Source organism: Piliocolobus tephrosceles, chromosome 6 (genome assembly GCF_002776525.5).
Source record: "Piliocolobus tephrosceles isolate RC106 chromosome 6, ASM277652v3, whole genome shotgun sequence".
In the NCBI taxonomy this organism is placed as follows: domain Eukaryota; kingdom Metazoa; phylum Chordata; class Mammalia; order Primates; family Cercopithecidae; genus Piliocolobus; species Piliocolobus tephrosceles.
The window spans coordinates 160046925-160073956 of record NC_045439.1 but is presented as its reverse complement, the minus strand read 5'-3'; the positions used below and the strand labels follow the sequence as shown (position 1 = coordinate 160073956).

The following is a 27032-nucleotide window of genomic DNA, read 5'->3' as shown; positions in this document are numbered from 1 at the left end:
TTCTACAAGGCCTAGAACTATTTGGGATACCATTGCTCACTCTTACAAATTTTTACATTAAAAATAACTTTGAGACGGAATGGAGTTTTGTAACATCCCAGAAAGAATAAAGAGGCTCCACTTACAAGAAATTACTAAGCAGTGGTTCTTAGCTTTATAGACTAATTACATAAGCCTTGAGTTCTTTCTATTTTATATCTGCTTTTTAGACTTCTCACATGTTCATTCTGCTGTACCTTCTGTAAATATAAAGGTCACTCTACTTATAGTCATGTTTTCCTTTTAATCTTTCCCTTTTTATTTTTTAGTCTTTGCTTTACTCACCATCAGTTTTTATATTGCATCTCACAGTTCATATTTCTCGTTTGTCATTTCTGATTCTAATTGTAATTCTAATCTTATTTGTTCAGTGTTCACTGTCACATCTTCACTTTCTGGCAGCTGTTTCTATGGCCTCATCTTCTTAGTGCTTGTATTCATTGCTTATATTCCAATTGTCTTGTACATTCATTTTTTTAGTGAACTAAGCCAGACACAGAAAGACAAGTATCACGTTCTCACTGATATGTGGGAACTAAAAAATGTTGAACACAGATTTTATAGCTGACACACATATGCCTGTCATCTAGATTCTGCCATTAATATTTACATTGCTTTATCTTATAACCATCCTTGTATCACCATTCCATCTTAATTTTTATGCCTTTCAAAGTTAATTGCTAACATCAGTACACAGCCCTCTAGGTGAAACCATTCTTAAACTGATTGCTGGCAAGTTGTCTAGGGTAAACTGACCTTCCAAATATGACTTATTCCATAGGACTTCTGTTGGTAGCACTGTCCCACTAATTCAGTCATAGAAATAAATAATTGGAAAGTATTGTCTGTTTGAAATGGATAAGTATTTTCATGTGTCTAACTTTATAGGACTTTTACTAGAAGGTCTCGCTTGGCCTTCATTGCTGACTAAATAAGAAAAGTTTGTTTTATTTTAAAAATCAACACATTATAACATACTTTTTTGAGTAAAAAGAAAAGTCAATGTAATGTGAAGAAATTATGGCAAGTAAGCTGTAGTTCCTCTTCCAGAAATTTTGATTATGAGCAGCTGATAAGGTGTTGCTAAAGGGACCTCATCAGGGAAATTCCTTTCTTTCCTTCTTTTTCTTTTGCATCCTCTCCTTTTCCTCACTTTCTTTTTCCCTCTTTCCCTCTTCTCCTCTTGTCTTTAATAATACTTGGGGAAAGGTACACCTTTTATTTTACTTACTTGCTGAGGGGAAAGAGAGAGTTAAGAGACCAAATGATTAGACGGCAGGGTCACTGGAGGGCAGAGATAAATAACATCCTAAATTAAGGGTTGGCAAACATTTTCTTTAAAAGGCAGGTGGTATTTGTTTTAGGTTTTGCAGGCCTAGAGTACTCAACTCTGCCATTGTAGTATGAAAAACAGCCATAAACTATATAGTATATTGTATTAGTCCATTTTCATGCTGCTGATAAAGACATACCTGAGACTGGGGGAAAAAAAAAGAGGTTTAATTGGACTTACAGTTCCACATGGCTGGGAAGGCTTCAGAATCATGGCGAAGGTGAAAGGCACTTCTTGCATGGCACTGACAAGAGAAAATGAGAAGGATGCAAAAGCGGAAACCCCCAATAAAACCATCAGATCTCGTGAGACTTACTACCACAAGAACAGCATGTGGGAAACTGCCCCCATGATCCAAGTTATCTCCCACCCGATCACTCCCACAACACATGAGAATTAAGGGAGTACAATTCAAGATGAGATTTGGGTGAGGACACAGAGCCAAAGCATATCATATATAGTATATTTATAAATGAATGAACTTGGGTATGTTCCAGTATACTTGATGGACACTGAAACTTGAATTTCATATAATTCTCACATCACAAAATATTCTTTTTTAAACTTTTTCCAGCCATTTAAAAATGTACAATATTCTAAGCTTGAGAGACATACAAAAACAGGTGATGAACTCGGTTTGACTCATGAGCTATGATTTGGTGAACCATATGGTACAAGGATTAACCTTGCACAGGAACTATACCAAAAAGTCGTTATTAGTGTATACTTTTCCAACACAGAGGCCCCTTTATGTGCTCTAAATTTTGTATACCTTTTACATACCCTAAATTAGATAGTAATACAGATGAGGTCAGATAAATTAAGGTGCCATTGGAGTGAGGAAAAAAGAAGAATGCTTAATATAGTTGATTCCACCATTACCATGGAGGTTCTGACCTGGCTTCCTTTAGTCCTGTCTCGTCAGTGTAGCTGCTGTTTGTTAACTTGGCACAGAAAGGCAAATCAAATACAGGGGTCTACTTTGATATCCTCCTCTTAATAGTTATTAAAAGCTCAAGTTTAGTAGCTGAGTTCAGATCTCTTATTAGATGTATGACTTATTGATGTAATTTCTCTGAGCATCAGCAGAATGAAGGTTTATAGTGCTAACTCATACACTAGTGAGGGTGATAACAATTACAACAATAATAGTAGTAGCTAACACTTTCTGTTTGCTTAGTAAGTGCCAGGCAGTGTTCTAAGCACTTTATATATATTAACACATTTAGTTTTCTCACAATTGATAATGTGAAGAATAATAATACTCTTATCATGGTAATGCTCGTAGATACTACCACTTAAATTATGAGGAAACTGACGTACAGAAAGGTCAGGTAACTCATTCAGGGTCACATAGTTAATTAAGAGGTAGAGCCATCATGTGAACTTGGACATCTGGCCTCAGAATGCGAGCTCTTAACTGTTAAGGTTTATTCCCTTCTAACGTGGGAATGTCTATAAAATGCATAGCACATAGGTCCTCAAAAAATTAGAGATAAATTAACTTTGCAGAATATAGTGGTTCCATTTCCTCAAGAAACTTGGTCTACCTTTGTGGTACCAGATATATGCATAAATGTGAGGTTCACATTATGATTCTTCAGATTTTTTTCCCAGTTGCACATTAGTTATGAGATTTTTTTCCATAGAATTCTTCAGTATTACTCATGTTAAAAAATAATTGTTTGGAAATGAATCACCTTCTGCAAAACAGTATAGTCAAAATGACTTAGACTCTGAAGCTGAAAGATTCCTGGACTCCTATTCTTGTCTTGGTTGTGTACTTTCTTTGAGATCTTGGTTTGGTGATTTGACTCCAGTTCTATTTCTCTCTTTGGCTGTGAACTGAAGATAATCCTCAGTGTCATGATGCTCAAATGAGATAACCTATGTCAAAGTGCCCCGCAGTGTGTGTAATACGTTATCAGGCATCCAACAAATACTAGTTTCTTGCTCACCTCCCTATGACATAAAATAACTTTAAAATTAGAACTGAAGGGACTCATAAAGCTGAGAAAACTGAGGCCCAGACAATTATTTCCCTAGGATCCTACAGCTACTTAGGGACAGAAGGATGACACTTAACGCAGGTCTTCTGATTTTTCAGTCTCATTCTGTTTGTGCTGATCACTCTCCTCCTATGTAGTATGTAAAGAAGTACTATGTGTCTGACAGGTTTTGGGGAGGTTATTTTAGTACAAAAGCTCACATTAAAAATATCTATCTTAGTATTTTGACTTTTATAATTTTTTTTAAAATCAGAGACAATTTAGTAAATCTTGGGGCCATTCAAATCATGTATATGAAGTTTTAAAACTGCTATTGTTTTCCCCTTATAGTTATTAATTTTTAATATGCAAGTAGCATCCTTATTATGGAAAGAATAACTAAGAAATCAAAAGATGGAAGAAGTTTTAAAACTCATTTAATCACATCATCCAGAGAAAATGCTATTAATGCTTTGAAATAACAATGGGTTCATCCTACACCTGCTACTTTGTAACTGACTTTTGTCAGTTAGTGATATATCAGGAAGACTAGGCAGTTCCTTGTCAAATTCAAATCTTGATAGTTTTTATTTTATTGTGTGACCTATTATCAGTTCATTTAAGTAATCTTTTATTAAACATGTTGATTTTATTCAGATATGGAAACTGCATTTTTGTAAAATTGTCAAATTGTTTTCCACAAGTAGGATCTCATTCATATGGTATTCATGTTTTTAAGACTTCCGATACATATTCACTCTTTTCCTCTAGAAAGGAAATACCTGTTTACATTTTCACCAGGGAAGTCACTGTAGTTTGGGAGAACGTGACATTATCTCCCTTTCTTTACTGAAGACTAACAATGTATGTTTTAAATTTTCTGGATTCTCCATTCCCCTTTTGTTTTTACATGTCTTCACTTTCATATTTTGCATAGTGATAAATCTGTGATAACAGTTTTTAATTTTCAGGTTGGGTTGTTTATAGCTTCATAGATAACAAAATGTCTTTAAGTCATGTTTATGCAATTTTTACGTGTGCTTTGTGAGTTTTCTTTTTTCTCTGTTTTTTTTTTTTTTTTTTACGTGTGCTTTGTGAGTTTTCTTTTTTCTCTGCATGCAGTGAGTGGTAAATTTGCATGGAACATTTGAAAAAATATAAGCACCAGAATGAATTGAATCTGTGTGAATTATCACTTTTTGTCACCTACCTGGATAGTTTAGACAGTCAAAGTCCTTCTTTTGAGACAAAATTGGATCTCATTTGTCTCTTCACTTACTTGCTGTCTTGTTATTGAGTTTCTCATGACTAGCAAGATGTGAATTCTCTGCCATTGGTCATTTAGTCCTACATGTTAGTAAGATAATTCTGTGAATGTTTTGAAAATTAGATGAATTATTTTTCTTATAATTTTGATTCTTTGTAGTTTTTATTTCCATACTTGTGAATTTGGGACCAAAAGGAATAGCTATGACTTACGTTTCTTTGGATCCAGTAGTTTATTCTACTGAAATTATGGTGTTCTCATCATCAGTTAGTAGAAGCATAGACTCTTTAGTGTTGAATATAGAGATAATGTCATCTAACTTCCTACTTGATCACATAATTCCTCCCTCAGTTTTGGTAGCTCTCTTGGAACAGCTGAAATAGGACATTAATCTGTGTACTTTAAGTTCACAGAGTAAAAGGAATATAAGATTTTGCGTGATGGAACTTAAAATATTCCATCTTGTGATGTGGAACTAAGGAGGAGGTTTAGTGACAAGTTTGAGATTTAAGATTGTATACTTTGGAGCCTCTTTTTCTTTTTTATTTCCCTTTTTTGTCTTTTTTTTTTTTTTTTTTTTTTTTTTGAGACAAGGTCTAGCTCTTGCGCAGGCTGGAGTGCAGTGGTACAATTTCGGCTTATGGCAGCCTTGACTTTCAGACTCAAGTGATCCTCTCACCTCAGCCTCCCAAGTAGCTGGGACTACAGTGCATGCCACCACACCTGGCTAATTTTTAAAAAAATAACACGTTGTAGAGAGTAGCCTCACTATGTTGCCCAAGCTGGTGTTGACCTCCTGGGCTCAAGTAGTCTGCCTGCCTCAGCCTCCCACAGTTATGAGATTGATTATAGTCATGATCTACCTCACTCAGGCTGCAGCCACTTTCTTTCAGTGTAACACTAGCTTTGGATATTCCACTTACAAATTTATTTTTAAGTCTCCCATGTGGTTGATAATTGGGAAAAATAGTTTTTATTCCAGATAGATATTCTGTGTTAACTGTAAGTCAAATGTTTACAAACTGTTAAAAATGAAATAGTGATTATGTAAAGGAAAACTGGATTTTCCTAATGCTAATTTTTAAAATGATAGAATCCTAAAACTCTTAGCTGTAAACCTTGTGATTTTTCAGCTGTTGTACTAAACAACTTAAGCACATATACCATCAGACGAGCCCCCCTCCCCCCTTTTAAACCAAAGGAATGTATACTCTGTTAATGCAGTCAGTAAGCATTGACATTCTTTATCATAATACCCTATAAAATATTTATTAGCTATTTCAGTAGTCAGGGGTTGTTGGTAAATAGTGCATCTCCATTTTCTACTTCTCATCTTCGTACACAGGTTAATCACTTCAGTGCTTGACTAACTTTTGCCTTGATGATCTGTTGAGCTTTGTACATGACAGCTATACTAATCACTGTGCTTATTGTTTGACTGTTTGGTACAGGAAGCGAGCAGCTGCAAAGCATCTAATAGAACGCTACTACCACCAGTTAACTGAGGGCTGTGGAAATGAAGCCTGCACGAATGAGTTTTGTGCTTCCTGTCCAACTTTTCTTCGTATGGATAATAATGCAGCAGCTATTAAAGCCCTCGAGCTTTATAAGATTAATGCAAAACTCTGTGATCCTCATCCCTCCAAGAAAGGAGCAAGCTCAGCTTACCTTGAGAACTCGAAAGGTGCCCCCAACAACTCCTGCTCTGAGATAAAAATGAACAAGAAAGGCACTAGAATTGATTTTAAAGGTAAGATGTTTTATTTTTAATTGAGAATTGTTGGCTGAAAACCATGTGGGAGATTTAAATGTATGAGTTTTTATTTGTTTTTTCTTATGTGACGTTAAGACATTTTGATACCGTAGAACCAATATTTTGTTTTGGTAAAGGACAGGAATAATAACTACATTTTACAGGTTTAATCGTTGCTAATTAGAAGCAGATCATATGCCAAAAGTTCATTTGTTAATAGATTGATTTGAACTTTTTAAAATTCTTAGGAAAAAAGTATTAATTGATAGTTAATCTCCAAAACTAGGCCACAACATCTATTTAAGTTATAGAATAACTGGACTAAGTATCTGGCATGAGTTCTGGAACCTCAGGATGATGTGATGAAAGAAGTAGGAAGAGGAAGCAGTGGGTTTTTTCCATTTTTGAAGGCAAGACAAAATTTTGTGATAGTTATGTGAGAATTCTACATTTCCTTCAAATATATGCTTCTCACTCTCCTCCCAGACATTTGATACAGTCATGCTGCCAAGGGTCATGACCTACCAAAGACAATCTTCACTCAGGTCTTTTGTTTTTTAAATGGTCCTGTGTCCAAAATTCAGGATTTGATTACCTTGTCGCTAATACTAAAACTCCCAAGTTATTTTCCTCAGTGAATGTAATTAGTAACAAGGTAATCGAATTTTTGAATGACTGCCAGGGCTTAGCGCCCCTGCACCCCCACCCCCATACACACCCAGAGGCAATTGCATTTTAAGAGAGAAAGCTTTTTGTTTATGACATATAAGTGACAGAATTTTAGAGGCATTTGCCTCTAAAACTTTCAGTAACATCATCTGAATCAAGTTTGAAAGAATTAGTGAAGTGGCATTGTGTTATAACCTCTACTGTTTCCACAATAAAATTATTTTCGTCACTTTACACGACTTTGTTGCTTCAGAGTGTATAGTTCTGTTTCATGAATTAGCTCACACACTATGGAAAAAATAGGTAAATGTTGTCTCTATATATAGTGTGTCAGTATAATGTGGAAGCTGCATTGACTTTATTGTACACAGTTCTCCAGTCAGTGTGAACCACAGAGTGCCAGTAACTGAATGCAGAGTGCTGGCACAGTGGAATGCAGCCAGCTCGGGGGGATGTGATACATGAGGAATGTACTCATCTGCTCTTTTGGCCACATGCTCCATCTTAGAGTGCTTATTGTGTGGCTTTATCCAGTCTTTATGCCCCCACCTCTTTTTGCTCAAGTCTGCATTAGTTAGCAGTTTTGACCTTTCCTTTTTCCTGCTTTCTAATCTGCTACTGTTACTATTCCCTGTTCTTTACTGTTTTTTGTTTTTGTTTTTGTTTTTGCAATGTTCTACAGTTACTATCGTATATCAGAAATTAGAAATGCTTTCTCTGCACTAGTATTCTTATTTTGATTATTAATTATGTTTATTAACACTAATCAGAAAGTTGCGTATTAAGTAGTCTGCACCAAACTCTGTTTTTGTGTAAAAGGTTTTTAAGTGCAAAATTTAAAAGATTGAGTATTTTCAGGGACACATTTATCACAAGAAATCTTACAAAAAATGTCTTATTTAATATATTCTCAGTAGAACACCTCTGTCAGTAAACCAAACTTTATGAATGTTCATATCTAATTACAGTGTTTTTTGACTAATTTTTATCTATATATCTGAAAAATTCAGTTTAACATATTAAACACTACAGGCCAGGCATGGTGGCTGATGCCTGTAATCCCAGCACTTTGGGAGGCCAAGGCGGGCGAATCACGAGGTCAAGAGATCAAGACCAGCCCAGTCAACATGGTGAAACCCCGTGTCTACTAAAAATAAAAAAAAATTAGCCGGCTGTGGTGCTGTGCACCTGTAGTCCCAGCTTCTCGGGAGGCTGAGGTGGGAGAATCGCTTGAATCCAGGAGGCAGAGGTTGCAGTGAGCCGAGATCGTGCCACTCCAGTCCAGCCTGGCGACTGAGCGAGACTCCGTCTCAAACAACAACAACAACAAAAAAAAACACCACATGGAAAAAGTATAGGTACATTCTGTATAGGATTAGTGGACTGTGAGAATCACTTGAAGATGTTCCGAAAGCATGACGTATCCACAAAGGACATGTGAGTCTAGAATGGCATCCCTAAGACAGGCCGTATTACTGCATGCAAAGCAAGTCTTTGTTAAGCTTATGACTTGCTCAGGAAGCAAAGTGTTTTATGTCTTAATAGGATAGTAGTATTTTCTGTTACATTTTAGGAAATTAGATGGGGTTTTTGCATTGTCTTGTAAGAAGGTATTATAAAAATTTTCAATGAAAATAATGAGAAATAGACTTCCAGTGGTTTTACGCTTTTGGGGAAAAGGTTACTGATGTTTAGCAAAAGATGCTTATATATTCTTAATAGAACAAACCTGAGAATTAGTTCTTAAAGTATTAAGGCCTGTAAAAGAAACTGCAAGTGTTGATGCTCTTGTAGCTGGGCCACAGATCAGATCCTTAGTATGATAAAATTTGGTATTTTTGTGGTTCAAGTTTTGGAGACCATTCAATGATCCCTTACATTTTATGTTGTCTTTCATTGTGAAACAGATATATTATAGCAGGGGTGGGAGTCATCAGAAATTCTACATGTTGCACAGTACATGTATAAGGGTATGTTTGGCACAATGGAGGTAGGATTGTGTGCCTCTAAAATTAACCTCTTAAGTAGTTAATCTGATGATGATAAGTATGTCACTTTATTGATGAGAGGGGAGAATTAAGACTATTCTCAGTATTATGTTGGTCAGTACACAAAATATATCATTTGTTTTTACCTGTAAAATAAAATATCTTTCATCCTATTAGCCAGAAGAGGGAAAGCATTGGCCTAAAAATAACACTTATCTCAAAAAGTTGGGAAATGTGGTCCAACTCTGTGCCCAGGAAAAGAGGAAATAGATTTTGATGACTACATAGTTTCTGCACTGCTTGGCAGCTCATAAGTTGCCTTCTTTGCACTGTTTTTTTTCATTGCTCAAAAACTATTTTCTGTCACTCTATGAGACTTAGTCTAACCTGGATCCTGGCTGCAGAAAGCAGTTTCTGCTTAAGAGCTGATGAGAAATGGTATATTCTTCTCAATCACTCACAGAATGACTACCCTGGAACAAACTAGGAAGACCCAAAATGAACCAGTTTTCTTTTAATACATACATAGATGCTGAAGGAACCTTTCTTAGGACTTTGCCTTCTCAGTCTTTTGGGAACAGAGTACTGAAACAAGAAAACTCTCAGAAGATTAGTAGTATTTCTGTTCTACAGTGAGGTTTTAAGAGCTGTATTATGATTAATCAGTATATGACACATTGGTTCATATTTATAAATAAAGCTATACATTAGTAGATATCTTGATTATAAAGAAAGTTTAAACTCTCCTGATCTCTAAGAGTTATGCATTGTTGAAAGAATGTAAAAGCATGGGTGAGGTCATTGGTGTAGGTGGTTCATTGAAAAAAATAGGTAAGCATTGAATTTTGTTTGCTGAATCTAAGTATTAGATACTTTTAGAGTTGTATATCATAAATGATGTTGAGACTACAATGTTTGGCTGTTTTACTTTTAGAACTTTTTGCAACAGGGTAAACATGCATATTATGAAAATAAATGTTCTCTTTTTTCCTCTGATTTTCTAGATGTGACTTACTTAACAGAAGAGAAGGTATATGAAATTCTTGAATTATGTAGAGAAAGAGAGGATTATTCCCCTTTAATTCGTGTTATTGGAAGAGTTTTTTCTAGTGCTGAGGCGTTGGTACAGAGCTTCCGGAAAGTTAAACAACACACCAAGGAAGAACTGAAATCTCTTCAAGCAAAAGATGAAGACAAGGATGAAGATGAAAAGGAAAAAGCTGCATGTTCTGCTGCTGCTATGGAAGAAGACTCAGAAGCATCTTCCTCAAGGATAGGTGATAGCTCACAGGGAGACAACAATTTGCAAAAAGTAGGCCCCGATGATGTGTCTGTGGATATTGATGCCATTAGAAGGGTCTACACCAGATTGCTGTCTAATGAAAAAATTGAAACTGCCTTTCTCAATGCACTTGTATATTTGTCACCTAACGTGGAATGTGACTTGACGTATCACAATGTATACTCTCGAGATCCTAATTATCTGAATTTGTTCATTATCGTAATGGAGAATAGAAATCTCCACAGTCCTGAATATCTGGAAATGGCTTTGCCATTATTTTGCAAAGCAATGAGCAAGCTACCCCTTGCAGCCCAAGGAAAACTGATCAGACTGTGGTCTAAATACAATGCAGACCAGATTCGGAGAATGATGGAGACATTTCAGCAACTTATTACTTACAAAGTCATAAGCAATGAATTTAACAGTCGAAATCTAGTGAATGATGATGATGCCATTGTTGCTGCTTCGAAGTGCTTGAAAATGGTTTACTATGCAAATGTAGTGGGAGGGGAAGTGGACACAAACCACAACGAAGAAGATGATGAAGAGCCCATCCCTGAATCCAGTGAGCTGACTCTTCAGGAGCTTTTGGGAGAAGAAAGAAGAAACAAGAAAGGTCCTCGAGTGGACCCCCTGGAAACTGAACTTGGTGTTAAAACCCTGGATTGTCGAAAACCACTTATCCCTTTTGAAGAGTTTATTAATGAACCACTGAATGAGGTTCTAGAAATGGATAAAGATTATACTTTTTTCAAAGTAGAAACAGAGAACAAATTCTCTTTTATGACATGTCCCTTTATATTAAATGCTGTCACAAAGAATTTGGGATTATATTATGACAATAGAATTCGCATGTACAGTGAACGAAGAATCACTGTTCTCTACAGCTTAGTTCAAGGACAGCAGTTGAATCCATATTTGAGACTCAAAGTTAGACGTGACCATATCATAGATGATGCACTTGTCCGGGTAAGTTGGGCTGCTAGATTAAAAACCTAATAATGGGGATATCACGATACAGTTCAGTGAATTCATTTTAAAAGTGACTGAAAAAAATGATACCATATAGCACAGGAACACAGGGACATTTCTGATCTTAGATATAAGTATTATACTTTTGTTGTTCCTGTCCAAGTTTATAGATGTTTTCTACAAAGTATCGGTTGTATTATATAATGCTCACTCTATCTTTGAAAAAGAGTGGATTTTCTAAATCTTGAATACTGGATCCAAAGTTTCTTTCATTCAGAAGAGAATAGAGTGTTGGGCAAAGACCAGAACAAGAGAAATGTGGAGATACCCAGTAATAAGTGTGGATGTGAAGTCTTGAACTGGAAGAAATGGTACAGTAAAACTATACCATAAAATTATAGGTAGTGTCCAAAAAATTCCATCATGTAAAATTCAGAGTTGCTTTATTGTGAACTTGATGAAGTGACCATGGCAGACCAGTGCCTGTTACTAGTAAGAGTTGAATCCTGCTGGGCCACTTAGAATATCCCTGTATGGACGGCACTGCCTGGCTGTGGTAGTTTCTTCCCACTTAAAAATTCATACAGACAACTCTGGGTCTTGGAACTTCTGGAAAACAGCAGCTATTCCAAAAATTTGGGGATTAGTGGTGGTGCCTGTAACATCAAGTCCAGGGAGGTCAAGCAGGGAAATACTGGAAACTCAGGTACTCGTCTTAACTTCCTGGTTTTCCAGATGAGGTTGCCATTTGTTGCTTTTCTTTTCTCCACAAAAGATTATTTTTAGTGTATCTATTTAAGAATGTAAGAGTGGCCAGAAGACAGAAACCAATTGTCAGTCACATTTTACCAGAATTTACATTTGTCACAGGTGTATTGTCGCAGAGTTTTATTGTATTTCTAGTGTTAGGTATCCCTGTCATTGCTGCTTTTTTATCATCTTCAAGTAAAATTTAATGTCACCCAAAATTAAGGTAGTTAATAATACTATAGTATACTAGTAGAGAAAGTTGTCTGACACAACTAGGAAATGTGATTTTTACTTTAAAATGTATTTTAGTTTTAGAATGTCTAAATTTTAGTTTTAGAATTGTCTAAATTTGAGAATTCATAAAACTATAGTCCAGTGGAAAAAGTTATTTGACATCTCAGAAATTAAAAATTGCAGAGATTTTCTGTGTTTTTTTCTTTGTTACTATTTTTGTTTTTAATGTCAGATATGTTTATAGTGTTGGAGAAAGATTCTGCATTATTTAAGAAACTGGGGTGGTTTTCTAGCAGAGACAAAAGGGGGCTTTAACTGCCTGAAGTCATTATTATTGCTTGCTTTCTGGTACCCTTTTTATTTCACTTACATAGTTTTGAGACACATGAATAATTAATACTCTTAACGACTGATCATAAGGCAGCCAGCACCTTGCTTTACATAGTTTAGCAGAATGATAGGGTATTTTATAAGAATGTGAGTGATGTTTTATGAAAGGTATGTTGAGGTCTGTCTGTGACTATCCATTGTTAGAGCAGAACTGCAAATGCCAAAGCTGCATACTTTATGTTTGGCTTCTTGAGGTGAGATCCCTTCTGCTGTCTTCATCAAAAGCTATGTCTAGCCTTTAAAAGCAATGAAATTACACTGTAAGATTCATTCCAGGGTTCAAAAAATTGTCTACCTTCCTTATCTGTCTTTTGCTCAGAAGTCTACTCAGTCTTATTTTCCTCAATCCCCCCGTTTTTTTCTCTAGTAAAGCAAGGCTGACAAACAGCAAACGTTTAAGTACTTGGTGTATACTTTATTCTGTTTTTTAAATTATATTCTAGAATTTTAAGGAAACCGCTTTTAAAGCTTTCTCAAGTGTTAGTATAAAATTAACTGCGAGCTCTTTAATTATGGTAACTTTTTTTTTTTTTAGCAAGTTCTGCTTAATTATATCAAAACTAGAGAATACGGTGTGGCCTATTATAAATCAGGATTCACTAGATAGTATATGTACTTGAATATTGCCAGCCCACAAAAGCAGTTCACTTCAGAAATCATGTGTGTTAGGCAGTTTAATAAACTGTGAAAATAGAAAGAGATGATGCTCACTGAGAAGCTTCTTAGGGACTCTGAATGCTCCCACTAAGCAGATTTTACTCCTTTCTTTCTCCCTTGCTTTCTCTTCTTCCTTTCCTTTTTTTTTTTTTTTTTTTTTTTAAATAACAGAATGTGAAAACACTGGAAAAACCAGCATCAAAATAGGTCTTAGAAGTAAAATTGATAACCTGCGTAATTTTTTGAACTAAGTATTCACAGCAGGTGATGATTATGATAAAGCCACATATTTTAGTAACACATAGTAGAAGGTCTATGGTAGAAAGTGATTTAAGATTATTCTCTCATACGAAAGCTCAAAAGTAGTGATGAGTTTTTCAAGACCTTATTTTCCAAGGATCTCTGCTTTTTAAGCCTCATTCTTATATATCACAGTGAACAAACTATTGGCCACTTATTGACTTGCTAATTTTGGAACTGTATAGCAGCATTGGGTAGAAAAGAAGAAATGAGAAACTTTGTGGTAAGCTTAATATTGATAAATAAAATTATGGGATCTTAGGCTTTAAGAGCTAAAAGAAGCGTACACTCCTTAGTTTAGAAATCAAGCCCAGAAAATAGTGACTTCGTATATGAGACTCTTGTATGTTTTCTGTTGAGGAGTGGTAACTTGAATTAACAATTATGGATTTTTTTAAAAAAGAAAAATATATTCATTGCTTTTGTATATTGTGATATTCAGACCAGACTAGCAGCAGCTTTTTTCCTGAGGTTTTTAGAGAAATTGTCTTTGATGACAAGAGAAGAATTCATGTTTATAGTATTTTAATCTCTGATTGTAGGAAATGCTATAATTTTATTACTGCTAAGACAGAAAAATACCAACAGTTCATTGTAAGATGCTCTCATTTGTATGGTATACTCTGATTTCACAGATAATGTGAAAAAAGAACAGTGAATTTTAGAATCAATAGAATATAAATTGTCTCTTCACAAGCACCTTAGAACTACTTAAGAACACCCCCACCCTACCCCTGTTTAGCTTACTGCCATAGTTCCCCTAGGACTTACTTTCAGTATTTTTTTTGTTATTGTTCCTTAGAAAACAGTACAGTGATAAACATGAGCTTAGACTTCACCTTTCATTGAATGAAGACACTCCTAATGTGATGAGGTTTTTACATATTTACCCATTTGTGTGTTCTTTTACAAGTAGATAATTTCTCATTTTTCTTAGATGAAGCACTTCCAAGGATAGTATGTATTAAGATTTTTTAAATTACTTCTTAAACGAGAAGATAGAGGTTATAAGTTTATGGAAGAACATAGTATTGCCATCATGAGGTCTCCCAAACTGCCTTCACATCTGAATGGGAAAATTGTTCTTAAAAAAAAAAAAAAAACAACAACCAGGGCCCTATCCTTTAAGAGGTTTAGATTAGAAGCTGTATTGTAGAGCCTACGAATCTGTACTTCTGGTAATACTCCACAGATATTTTGATAAAGCCAGACTCCAATATTTGGGAAGATGGCTTTTGGTACATCTTGGGTTGGGGTGTGTGCGCATGTATGTTTATGTATGTATGTATGTGAGCATACATAGAGAAAGGAAGGCCATTTTGATATACAAGTATGTTTATGTCTTTTGGAAACTCAGATTTTTAAGAGGATCATGGGGGCAGCAAGTTTGGAATAGAGGATGATGGTGGTGTGAAACTTGGTTCCAATTAGTCAAGGAGTTCTAGAATTTCACATAAATACCTAAAAACCAAAAGGAATGGCTGAGATGTGGAATTGAATAGGGAAGTTCAAAAATAGGAATTAGCACAAATAAAGGTGATTGGCACAAATAAAAAGCCCCACTACCAGGAGGTTCTGCAAAATCCCCTCTGGAAGTCACTGGCCCTTTTTATCTGGTTTCTAATAGCCCAGTCTAACCCAGCTTCCAGCATTTTCAGCTCCCAGCTTCCAGCATTGGTGAACACTCTTATTATTGAAACACGAACTTAATTCTTTTATTTATTCATTGACTCACAGAGCTTTAAAAATAAGATTATTCTGTGCTGCTCTAGGTATATTTAATTTTATCTTACACATACACTATATTGTGGTTAACATGTAATTTCCATTGTTCTTTCTTGTGATTTATTCTAATTGAAATAAAAATGAAACCAAGAAATATTCTTAGTTTATGCCCTCAAAGTAATTTCTCAGAAACTGAATGAGAGAATGAAGCCTATATATACATAGATCCTCAGCATTATATAATAATTTAAGACAATGAAACATCAAACTTCTTCTTCTTTTTTTTTTTTTTTTTTTTTTTTGAGGTGGAGCCTTGCTCTGCCGTCCAGGCTGGAGTGCAGTGGCCGGATCTCAGCTCACTGCAAGCTCCGCCTCCCGGGTTCACACCATTCTCCTATCTCAGCCTCCCAAGTAGCTGGGACTACAGGTGCCTGCCACCAGGACCAGCTAATTTTTTGTATTTTTTTAGTAGAGATGGGGTTTCACCGTATTAGCCAGGATGGTCTCCATCTCCTGACCTCATGATCCGCCCGTCTCGGCCTCCCAAAGTGCTGGGATAACAGGCTTGAGCCACCGCGCCCGGCCAGAAACATCAAACTTCTTAATATTACATGTGAAGAAAATGAAACCTAAAAGAGATTCTAGCCTACATAAATTAATGGCAGAATTGGAAGTAGAAGTCAGGATTCCAGGTCTAATGGACATACGTGATTATGTGATTTGGTATTACCCAAACATTTAAACTACATTTGAGATGTAACAGACTTTTCTTCATGTGTTTATAGTGAACATGAGAAAATTAATCTGGATAACCTAGAAATCTCAGGCAATAGTTTAAGCCTCAAGTTGACTGGAGTAGTTGAAGCTAGCCTCTCTTAGAAATCCCAGGCATTCTTAAGTGTTAGAGGTCTCTCTTATCTGAGTATTGCTTCTACTTAAATATTCATGCTATTAAATATCTTTTTTAAAAAATTATGAATAGGTTTGATGTAATAGCTCAGAAAACTATAAGATTTTAAGTGAGGAGGTTTTCCTTTTGATTCCTGTAAGTCTAGTAATACCATATTTTGATATTAAGATGTCATCCTGCTAGGTATTCTGCAAATACTTTGATATCAGGTCAGATTTTTTAAAAAAATGAACTCCCTAGGATTTCATCATCATGGCCAATTAAAAAGTTCAGAAATTAAAAATCATTTTATCCAGCAACTGATGAAGTCAAGAGTCCTAAAGAAGAGGAAGTTACGCAATGAAGAGGTGGATATGATTATATCCAGGATATTTTTATTTATTTTTTCCCAGTAATCTCTGTCTCTTGCTAGTCTCCATATTAAATAAATACAACATATGCTGTACTTTTAAAAATACCTAAAAATTCACATCTGTATACCAAATAAATTCAGGCATGAATGCACATTCTACTTTTTAGAATGTTTTGACATAGTCTGCCAAATTTCAGATATTCTAATGCATTTAAAACAACTTCTGACTTACAGTTTTATGGTGAGGTTTGTGTTTAAACAACATACAGTTTTAAATAACATAACTATTAGGGAAAGAATACACCTTTACAGTTTATTTGTTAAATCTTTTTTTCTTTTTCTTTTCTTTTTTTTTTTTTTGAGACAGAGTCTGGCTCTGTCGCCCAGGCTGGAGTGCAGCGGCACGATCTCAGCTCACTGCAAGCTCCACCTCCCGGGTTCACGCCATTCTCCTGCCTCAGCCTCCCTAGTAGCTGGGACTACAGGCGCCACCACCTCGCCTGGCTAGTTTTTTTGTATTTTTAGCAGAGACAGGGTTTCACCGTGTTAGCCAGGATGGTCTCGATCTCCTGACCTTGTGATCCACCCGCCTCAGCCTCCCAAAGTGCTGGGATTACAGGCGTGAGCCACCGCGCCCAGCCATATCTTTTTTAAATTGAACAATGGATGGAGGTTATTTTTAAGAAAAAGAATTATCAGTACAGCTATTTATGTAATAATGGCCTTTATCAAAATGGTTATTGCTAAATTTTATGTGTTAATTTAAAATAAAATAGTTTTAAAGGCTATTTATGTATTCTGTTTTTACTATTTTATTTTTTGAGACAGGGTCTTAACTCTGTCATCCAGGCTGGAGTACAGTGGCGCGATCTCGGCTGACTGCAGCCTTGACCCTCCCACCTCAGCCTCCCGAGTAGCTGGGATGACAGGCGCACGCCACCACTCCCCACTAATTTTCTTTTTTTTTTTTTTTTTGAGTTTTTTTGTAGAAATAAGGTTTCGTCATGTTGCCCAGGCTGGTCTGAAACTGCTGGGCTCAAGCAGTCTGCCTGCGTTGGTCTCCCAAAGTGGTGGGATTACAGGTGTGAGCCACGGCACCTAGCCTTTATTCTTAAGTGGCACAGTATTTTATGAAGTCACTTATGTGTACCAGAATGGTAATCTAAAATAGGTAATAACAAAATTTTTGTCTACAGAATTCAGTTACCAACTACTTTTCAAATTACTCTTTTTACATATTTATGTTTGAACACATTCTGACTCTGAAAAATGTATTTGTTGTAAAAAATGGAAAAATATGGAAAAGAATAAGGAAAATAAAAATTACTCATAATCCTAAAAACAAAAATTACTGGTCATCATTGAAGAGAGTTTTAGAACCAATAAAATAACAGCAACAACAGCTAGTACTTTTAAACACTAAATTTATGCAGGGAATCTAAGCAGTTCATACATTAATTTATTGCTATATTATTATGCTTATTTTACAGATGAAATAGGTAAAGTTGTATGTTTACATTTACAACAGAACATATTGCATTGCATTACATTCTTTTGGCACCAAGGTGGGGAGCATAGAATAGAGATCAGTGGAAGTGGACAGGCATGTAATATCTTATGGATAATAAAGATAAATTTGCTTCAGTTGTCATTTGACACGTCTTAAGTAGAGCTGAGACTAGGTAGAACACAGGGCCTCTCAATCCTGTAGAAATTCACCACCACGTCCTTTGAAAGGTTTTACATTGATAAGGAGGAGTCAGCTCTCATCTATGAATGTTAGTGGGGAAAAGCTATAGAATGCATAGTCTAAATACCAGATAATCTTTTTTTTTTTCCACTTTGGAATACATTATATTTGATAAAAGCAAGTATACCTTTGGATGTAAAGGTAAATATAAACACTGACTTACAGCTTTAACACCTAGCCAGTTGGGAACTGGCATAAGGAAACTCAGAATGGATTACATGGCAATATGGAATGTTGGCCTGGTCCCACATTTGAGCTAAGATGTTAATTCTAATTTTAGTCTCCTCAGAATTCTATATACTCCATAGCTTGAAACAGGTTTCCAACTGGAACTATGTTTTTTTCCCCCAAGGTTATTTTCACATCTACATTTGTTTGACTCTAGATCTTGGAACTAGTCTGTATCAAGTTCCTTTGGGGACACAAAATTGCAAATCTTTTGTTCAAAGAGCAAAATTGTTTTAAAAGGTAACACTCTTTCTCATGTATTCGTAATAAGCCTTCACAACTTATAGGATGTTGAGGAAACTGAGGCTTAATTGAATCGCTTGCTAAAGTTTAAAGGTTAAAAGTTATGGTAAGTGAGAGTTGGGAGTAGTAAGGTGTATTCTGACTGACTCTTGATCTTTCCACAACAAGTCTCAAACTGTGGGGCCTAAAAATGATTTTGTAAATATTAGAGATCGGTGTTGAACAAGAGCAGACATTATTTAAATCTAAGGACTGAATTCACAGAATGAGACCCTAAAGTTGAAGATACCCAGAAGATAATTTCAGCTAGTTTTGTCAAACTCTTTGACTGCAATCCCTAGTATTTTACATAGCATGCCAGTACATGCATATCTGTCTGACATCTAATTGAAACAAAAGTTTCACAAAACAGTAGGTGTCCATTACTTTGTGGGATGCATTCTGATTTTCCCATTGCTGATTGCAAACCACTAAATGGATTAGAGTACCCACTAATGAGTTGCAGGTGACAAATTTGAAAAAAACAATGCTCTAGGGCAACCTGACCTGATGCGTTAATTTATGAGATTTTATTTTTTATAGACAGACTAGATTGTCCAAATGAGTGTTATTACCTTAACTACTATTGCGCTGTATTACAGTCGTTTCAATGATTATTGCATTTTTCAAAACCATTTTTAAAACTCTGTTTGGAATAGTTGGAATAACCTGAACACATTTGAGATCCTGTTTTGGTAAATTTTCATCTCCAAGATTAAAATTTTTTAACCAGCCAACAGATGTTTGAAGGCAAATTAGGAGATGTGAAGGATACTGGATACAGTATCCATCCATGTACTAGATACAGTATCCGTCCGTGTACTGGATACAGTCATACTGTTAGTAAATTTTAGATACATAAAATAAAATGCAGTATAAACAGTTAATATTGGAATCTGGTGTTGATTTTGTGATTAATCTCAATGAGGTTAATTACTGCATATTCATAATTCTGTAGGTACACAAGAATATTTGGTAAAAGATTTATAGTTGAGAAAACGCTAGATACTAAAGTTTGATAACTTACAATTTAAGAGTAAGGGCTGGGTGCGGTGGCTCACGCCTGTAATCCCAGCACTTTGGGAGGCCAAGGTGGGAGGATCATGAGGTCAGGAGTTCGAGACCAGCCTGACCAACCTGGTGAAACCCCGTCTCTACTAAAAATAAAAAATGTAGCCGGGCGTAGTGGCACCTGCCTGTAATCCCAGCTACTCAGGAGGCTGAGGCAGGAGAATCACTTGAACCCAGGAGGCGGAGGTTGCAGTGAGCTGAGATCGCGCCACTGCACTCCAGCCTGGGTGACAGAGTGAGACTTCATCCCCCCAAAAAAAAATAAAGAAAGAACAAAGTAAGGACATGAGTAAGGTTAAGTCTCACCTGCTTTTAAGGAAATGTGAATATAAGATGGGTTCTAACCCATTAAAAGGTGGTAATTTGTACTAAGTCCTATTGTGAGAGATCATAAACTGCTTTACTATTCAATGTACTTTTCTTAATTGAAATATTTTACTGATGACTTAGTAGATATTAAGACTTAACTCTTGAGTTTCTATTCTAATAAAAATAAAGGACTACTAATGAACAATTTTGAGGTCAGACCTCTACTCCATTGTTTTTGCTGAAAGTATTTAGCTGCTTTTCCATGTCCTAACTGTGTAGTCCAGACTTGTTAACGCACAGGTAATAAAATCTTAATTAACTGTATGTTAATTTTGTAATAAATCAGTAAAGTTCGTAAGCTTTTTACTATGCTGGTATCTTTTTTGTCTTTTTCATTATCATTAAGACTGAATCTTTGTCTTCACTGGCTTTTTATCAGTTTGCTTTCTGTTTCCATTGACATACAAAAAGTCAAAAATTTGTATTTGTTTCCTAACCCTACTCCTTGTTTTTATTTTGCCTTTTTCTTGATACTAGCAGTCATCTTCTTTTCATGTTTGTCTTTTCAATCACTAGCTAGAGATGATCGCTATGGAAAATCCTGCAGACTTGAAGAAGCAGTTGTATGTGGAATTTGAAGGAGAACAAGGAGTTGATGAAGGAGGTGTTTCCAAAGAATTTTTTCAGCTGGTTGTGGAGGAAATCTTCAATCCAGATATTGGTAAATACTTTAGTAATGTGATTATGGTGTCATATTGTCTTTTTGAGTTAGTTATTTGTTTATCTTAGTTGATAAATATTCTCAGCTATGAAGAGCAGCAAAAGAAGGATTTGGTATGGATTACCCAGAATCACACATCATGACTGAATTTGTAGGTTTTAGGGACTGATTTGTATCGCTAATTTATTCAAATTCTTCTATTTCTTAGAAGGAATATTCTAATGAAGGAAATTATCTCTTTAGTAAATTGAATCGAAAGCACTTTAGAATGGTACATTGGAACAGTTGGAGGGATTTCGTTGCTTTTTGTTGTCTAAAACCATCATCAGACTCATGGTTTTCCTGACCGTGAACTTCAAAGAACAATGGTTTGAAGAGTGTTGAGAGACTGTCTCACAAGTATGTCATGCTCAAAGTTAAGAAACACTAGCTGATATCACATAAAGGTTTATTTGCTATAGGATTTATTGGGGCTTAATATAGGTAATGTTTCCCCCAAACTTTTTGAACTCCAGAACTCTTTTTCTGCCCTACCAGAAGAGTTGTTGTTGAACACAGTTTGGGAAAGGCTGATGGGATATGGACATTTGAAAGTGAAGGATCGGAATTTTAGTTTTTGCCCTTTTGTGATAAAGTAGAACAGGGAAAAGATGCAGTCTTTTAGGTAGTCTACTTAACTGCATAATTCTGAACTGGTTCAGTTTCTACTGTAAATACAACCACTTAGTAACTGAACTTTCTTACATTTAAAATTGAGTACATGACAATTATAGGAAAAGGTTTCCACTGAAGGTACCAACAGAATTGTGAAGAGTATGCATAGAATAATGTATGTCATTTCCCTTCAGCTTTGAGATTTGAACTGTTATAGCCTGTTGATGCTAATTGAGTTGACCTTTCTGTTACTGTTCTTAGTCACACACACCCCCACCCTTATCTATAGTCTAGCTAGTGTTTTATTAATAACTAAAAAGCTATGCCATTTGTATGTAGTTTGTTCTAAGTAAATCAAAGATACATAAGACTGTGCCCTTTTCGAGATACAAAATGACAAACTTCATAAGGTTCTTAAATTTGGTCAACCTTAACTCTAGCTTTTGATGTATCTAGAAATGTTAAACCTTAGCTATAAAGCATACTGCATTATATGCAGAAATACTTGTAAGAAAAAACATAGATTAAGCAGTTCCAGTAAGGTAACTAAAGTGATGGCAGTAGAAGTATCAAAAAGGAATATTTTACAGGAGGTTATGGTGCTTTTCTCCCTGGAACATGAGAAAATATGCCTAAAATGGAACTTCAAAGTTATATTCTGATTAACTTATAGCTTATAACTCTTGGTTCCAAGGAAGGGCATTTGTGACATTTTATCAAAGTCATTAATTTTTTAGACACACCATTGCCAACTTGAACAAATTTATTAATTGTAATTACTTGTCAGCTGTTCTTGATCCTGTTAATACCCTTTTTATAACTGAAAGCATTTCCATGGATATTGTAACTTGGCCTATAAAAAATGTTTAGATAGAAACCATGAAACTCAAATATGAATTGTTTAATTTTCAAACCATTTTGCATTCAGAAAATGTCCTAGGCTTAATTCATACGTCTAGTGATCGAGGAAACATGTTAAAGCTCCGTATTTTTAAACTTAAAGTGATAATAACATTTTCAGAGATTTTAAAATTCTTAAAAACTGTCGTTAAAATACTTACACACTGTATAATTTGATTTCTGATTTCTAAGCTCCACTTTTCTATTGGAAATTACAGATTTTTTTTTCAGACTTAATTCTTAAGATGTTTTCATTGTTTCACAGTAGAAACTAAACATTTAGTAGAACGAAAAAATTCTAAATTCAATTAAAATTTCTTTTCCTTAGTCATTTAAAAGGGAAGAAATCAATTTTCAGTAGTACTCATTCAGATAAAACCAAATATTCCAATTTTTCTTTTTTTAAGTCTTATTTTTTTGGTGGAGGGAGGCAGGATCTGGCTCTGATGCCCAGGCTAGAGTGTAGTGGCTCTATCTCGGCTCACTGCAACCTCCACCTCCCAGGCTCAAGACTCAGACCATCCTCATGCATCAACCTCTCAGGTAGCTGAGACTACGGGCGCATGCTACCACACCCAGCTTATTTTTGTGTTTTTATAGAGATGGGGTTTCGCCATCTTGCCCAGGCTGATCTTGAACTCCTGAACTCAAGTGATCTGCCTGCCTCAGTATCCCCAAAGTGCTGGGATTACAGGTGTGAACTACCACACCCGGCCCCAATTTTCCAATGAGTGATATAAAAAAGGCCTCTACGCAGACGCCTGTAGTCCCAACTACTCCGGAGCCTGAGGCCGGAGAATGGCATGAACCCGGGAGGTGGAGCTTGCAGTAAGCCGAGTTCACACCACTGCACTCCAACCTGGGCGACAGAGTGAGACTCTGTCTCAAAAAAAAAAAAAAAAAAAAAAAAAGCCTCAATGCTTGAGGATTGCATAGTGAAGACCGTGTGACATTGAAAGACTACTAAACTACTTTTCTTTTACATATTAGCCCATAATTAATGTGTATTAAATAGCTTTGTTTATCTGAGTTCATCAGATTTATCCAAGTTTATGTATTTCAGATCATTTGATTTTATTAGTAAAATGCTAGAAAAATTTCATGGCACCATTGTCTGATTTTGAAAAAACAAACCTTACCTTACTGTGATTAAAAATTGTTTTTTAGGCCAGGCGTGGTGGCTCACGCCTGTAATCCCAGCACTTTGGGAGGCTGAGGCGGGCAGATCACGAGGTCAAGAGATGGAGACCATCCTGGCAAACATGGTGAAACCCCTTCTCTACTAAAAATAAAAAATTAGCTGGGCGTGGTGATGCACGCCTGTAGTCTCAGCTACTCAGGAGGCTGAGGCAGGAGAATCTCTTGAACCTAGGAGGCGGAGGTTGCAGTAAGCTGAAATCGTGCCACTCCAGTCCAGCCTGGGAGACATAGCAAGATTCCATCTCAAGAAAAAAAATAAATTGTTTTCAAAAATAGTACGTGTAGTACAAATATAAGTAATTATATTTTTATAAATGAAACACTTTCAAAATATAGCCATTTTTTGTTTTTTTATGTTTATTTTTCAGCTATGGGTGGATAAAGTATGAATATAACTTTTCTTATGTTACAGTAGAAAATTAGAAAGCTTGAATTTAATGAACGTATTTTTGTACCCGATGCCACCAAATTACTTACTACTTTATTCCTTTGGCTTCATAAAATTACTTATCACTATTCACCCCAATTTATAATAGTTAGATATATGTGGACATTGTTTTCTCAAGTGTTAATATAATAGAAATCAATGTTGCATGCCTAGTTACATGTATTTTAAATGTTTTATATGCATAATTATTTTAAATTTACATTTGTGTTATTCATCATTCCTTAATAAAATACAAAAGTAATGTATTTTTAAAAATCATTTCTTACAGGTATGTTCACATACGATGAATCTACAAAATTGTTTTGGTTTAATCCGTCTTCTTTTGAAACTGAGGGTCAGTTTACTCTGATTGGCATAGTACTGGGTCTGGCTATTTACAATAACTGTATACTGGATGTACATTTTCCCATGGTTGTCTACAGAAAGCTAATGGGGAAAAAAGGAACTTTTCGTGACTTGGGAGACTCTCACCCAGTAAGTTGTCATTTTTTAATTCAGTCTCTTAGATTTTATTTAAATGCAAAAATACAATTTAATTTGTATCAAAATTTTAAAGTTTTTGTTTAGAATCTTTGTTGATACTTTTATCCATAAGATAAAAATGTTTTAATCTGACCGAAGTACCACAAAACTTAAAAACTCAAAGGGGGACATTTTTATATATTGCTGTCAGCACAAAGCTTTTTTAAGATTGATTCCATAGAGAAGTGTTTCTAAACATTTTGTTTGTGTTTTAGTGAAATCTTAAGAGATAGGTAAAATCAGAGCAGCCCTGGCTAAGGGTCTTGGTAGCTACAATGAATGTGCCTGCTGCCACCCCCACCCCCACCTTGAGACACCACAGAATTTCTCATAGAGCACAGTGTGAAATTTGTTGCTAAATTGGTGGTATGGGGTTTCTCAGCAGAGAATGGAACATCACAGTGACTGACAGTCTTTCTTTTATAGGTTGGAAACTATTTGGGGGACTGGAAGGATACTGTCTACACTTTTTACAATTTTTATTGATAAGATTTTTGTTGTCTTCTAAGAAGAGTGATACAAATTATTTGTTGTATTTTGTAGTTCTATGGTGGCCTCAATTTACCATTTCTGGTTGCTAGGTTCTGTATCAGAGTTTAAAAGATTTATTGGAGTATGAAGGGAATGTGGAAGACGACATGATGATCACTTTCCAGATATCACAGACAGATCTTTTTGGTAACCCAATGATGTATGATCTAAAGGAAAATGGTGATAAAATTCCAATTACAAATGAAAACAGGAAGGTAATAAGTGTTTTTATGTCATGTTTTGTCTCTTCATTAACAATTTCAAAGCATGTATGCTTATAATTTTTAAAGAAGTATCTAATACAGTCTGTACAAAACACACACACACACACACAAATCAAGTAACCAAGTTTACGTAAATGCTAGAGTCCAGTTTTCTAAATCTTGAATATAAGTTGGTATGAAAGCACACAGTCAGGCACTAAAGCCCCTTTTAGAGAGAGGACATGAAACAGGAGATAGTTAATAGCTAAGTGTGGTTGTAGGATAAAGCAAGAAGCAGGGTGTTTCCTGTATTAAGGTGTAGGCAGGAACCTCATGATTACAGTCTTTATCACAGAACAGATAAAAATTACATTTAATTTACACATGTATATCCTGTTTGTGATATAAATACATTTCTGAAAAGTATTCTTTACATTAGATTTGGGTTTCTGTTGACTAAAATGTGTTCATCTGGAATGGGAATAACCCAGAACATAACAAGGAAAAAATTATGACAAATATATAGTATACCTTTAAGAAACATACTTATATTGATACAATTTTTTGATTAAATATTATGCACACTAAGGGTACAAAGCACATTTTCCTTTTATGATTTGATACAGTAGTTGATGTGTCAGTCAGTAGTTCCACATTTTTGCTGAACTGGATACAGTAGGCAGCTTACCAAATATTCTATGGTAGAAAACACGGGACTTCCTAGTTTGCTTAAATCAAATACATTATACTGTCTTAAAACGGTGGCATTTATAAATAGATGGGTACATGGTTTAAATGTGTCTGTCTGCATACCTAGTTGAGAGAACCTAAAGAATTTTCTGTGTCTCCAGCATTTATATTCAGTTCTGTTTAATACATTATCAAAACTGACATTTATATGTATGACAGTTTTATGTATATGGCCTTTTCATAGTTTAATATTGGCCATAGCAGAGAATTGTGAAATTGTAAGAAGTAGTTTACTTTGTAGGTGTAAAATTGAATTTTTAAGAATATTCTTTAATGTTTTTTTCTTGGAAAAATTAAAAAGCTATGCAGCCCAATAACTTGTGTTTTGTTTGCATAGCATATTATAAGAAGTTCTTGTGATTAATGTTTTCTACAGGAATTTGTCAATCTTTATTCTGACTACATTCTCAATAAATCAGTAGAAAAACAGTTCAAGGCTTTTCGGAGAGGTTTTCATATGGTGACCAATGAATCTCCCTTAAAGTACTTATTCAGACCAGAAGAAATTGAATTGCTTATATGTGGAAGCCGGGTAAGAAAGCAGGTGTCTGCAGAAAGTCATGTATCAATTTATTGTTTGTAATGATACAGTAGTATAGCAGATACTAAGACATATTTTCTTAAATTTGCAGAATCTAGATTTCCAAGCATTAGAAGAAACTACAGAATATGATGGTGGCTATACCAGGGACTCTGTTCTGATTAGGTGAGGTGCTTAATTCTTCAAAGGAAGATTTGATTCACCAAAGGGGTGTGTGATTTTGCTTCAGACCTTTATCTCTAGGCACTAATTCCCAAATAAGCAAACTCACAAATTGTTATCTATATACTTAGATCTGTGTTTGTAATATAAT

At 35.3% G+C, this 27032-nt stretch overlaps 1 protein-coding gene across 13 annotated transcripts in view; it reads left to right on the top strand.

The window, feature by feature from the left end:
- Window positions 1-27032, top strand: part of UBE3A (ubiquitin protein ligase E3A) — a 100374-nt gene that overhangs the window by 56546 nt on the left and 16796 nt on the right. For 10 of the 13 annotated variants that reach the window (XM_023190418.3, XM_023190421.3, XM_023190412.3 and 7 more), the window contains 7 exons: window positions 6079-6377; window positions 10042-11288; window positions 20826-20970; window positions 24441-24646; window positions 25276-25440; window positions 26555-26710; window positions 26811-26884. In XM_023190418.3, the coding sequence (XP_023046186.1) occupies window positions 6079-6377; window positions 10042-11288; window positions 20826-20970; window positions 24441-24646; window positions 25276-25440; window positions 26555-26710; window positions 26811-26884 (2292 nt within the window). The remainder of the gene's footprint in view (window positions 1-6078; window positions 6378-10041; window positions 11289-20825; window positions 20971-24440; window positions 24647-25275; window positions 25441-26554; window positions 26711-26810; window positions 26885-27032) is intronic. The other 3 variants (XM_023190424.3, XM_023190422.3, XM_023190423.3) reach the window with 1 other exon arrangement.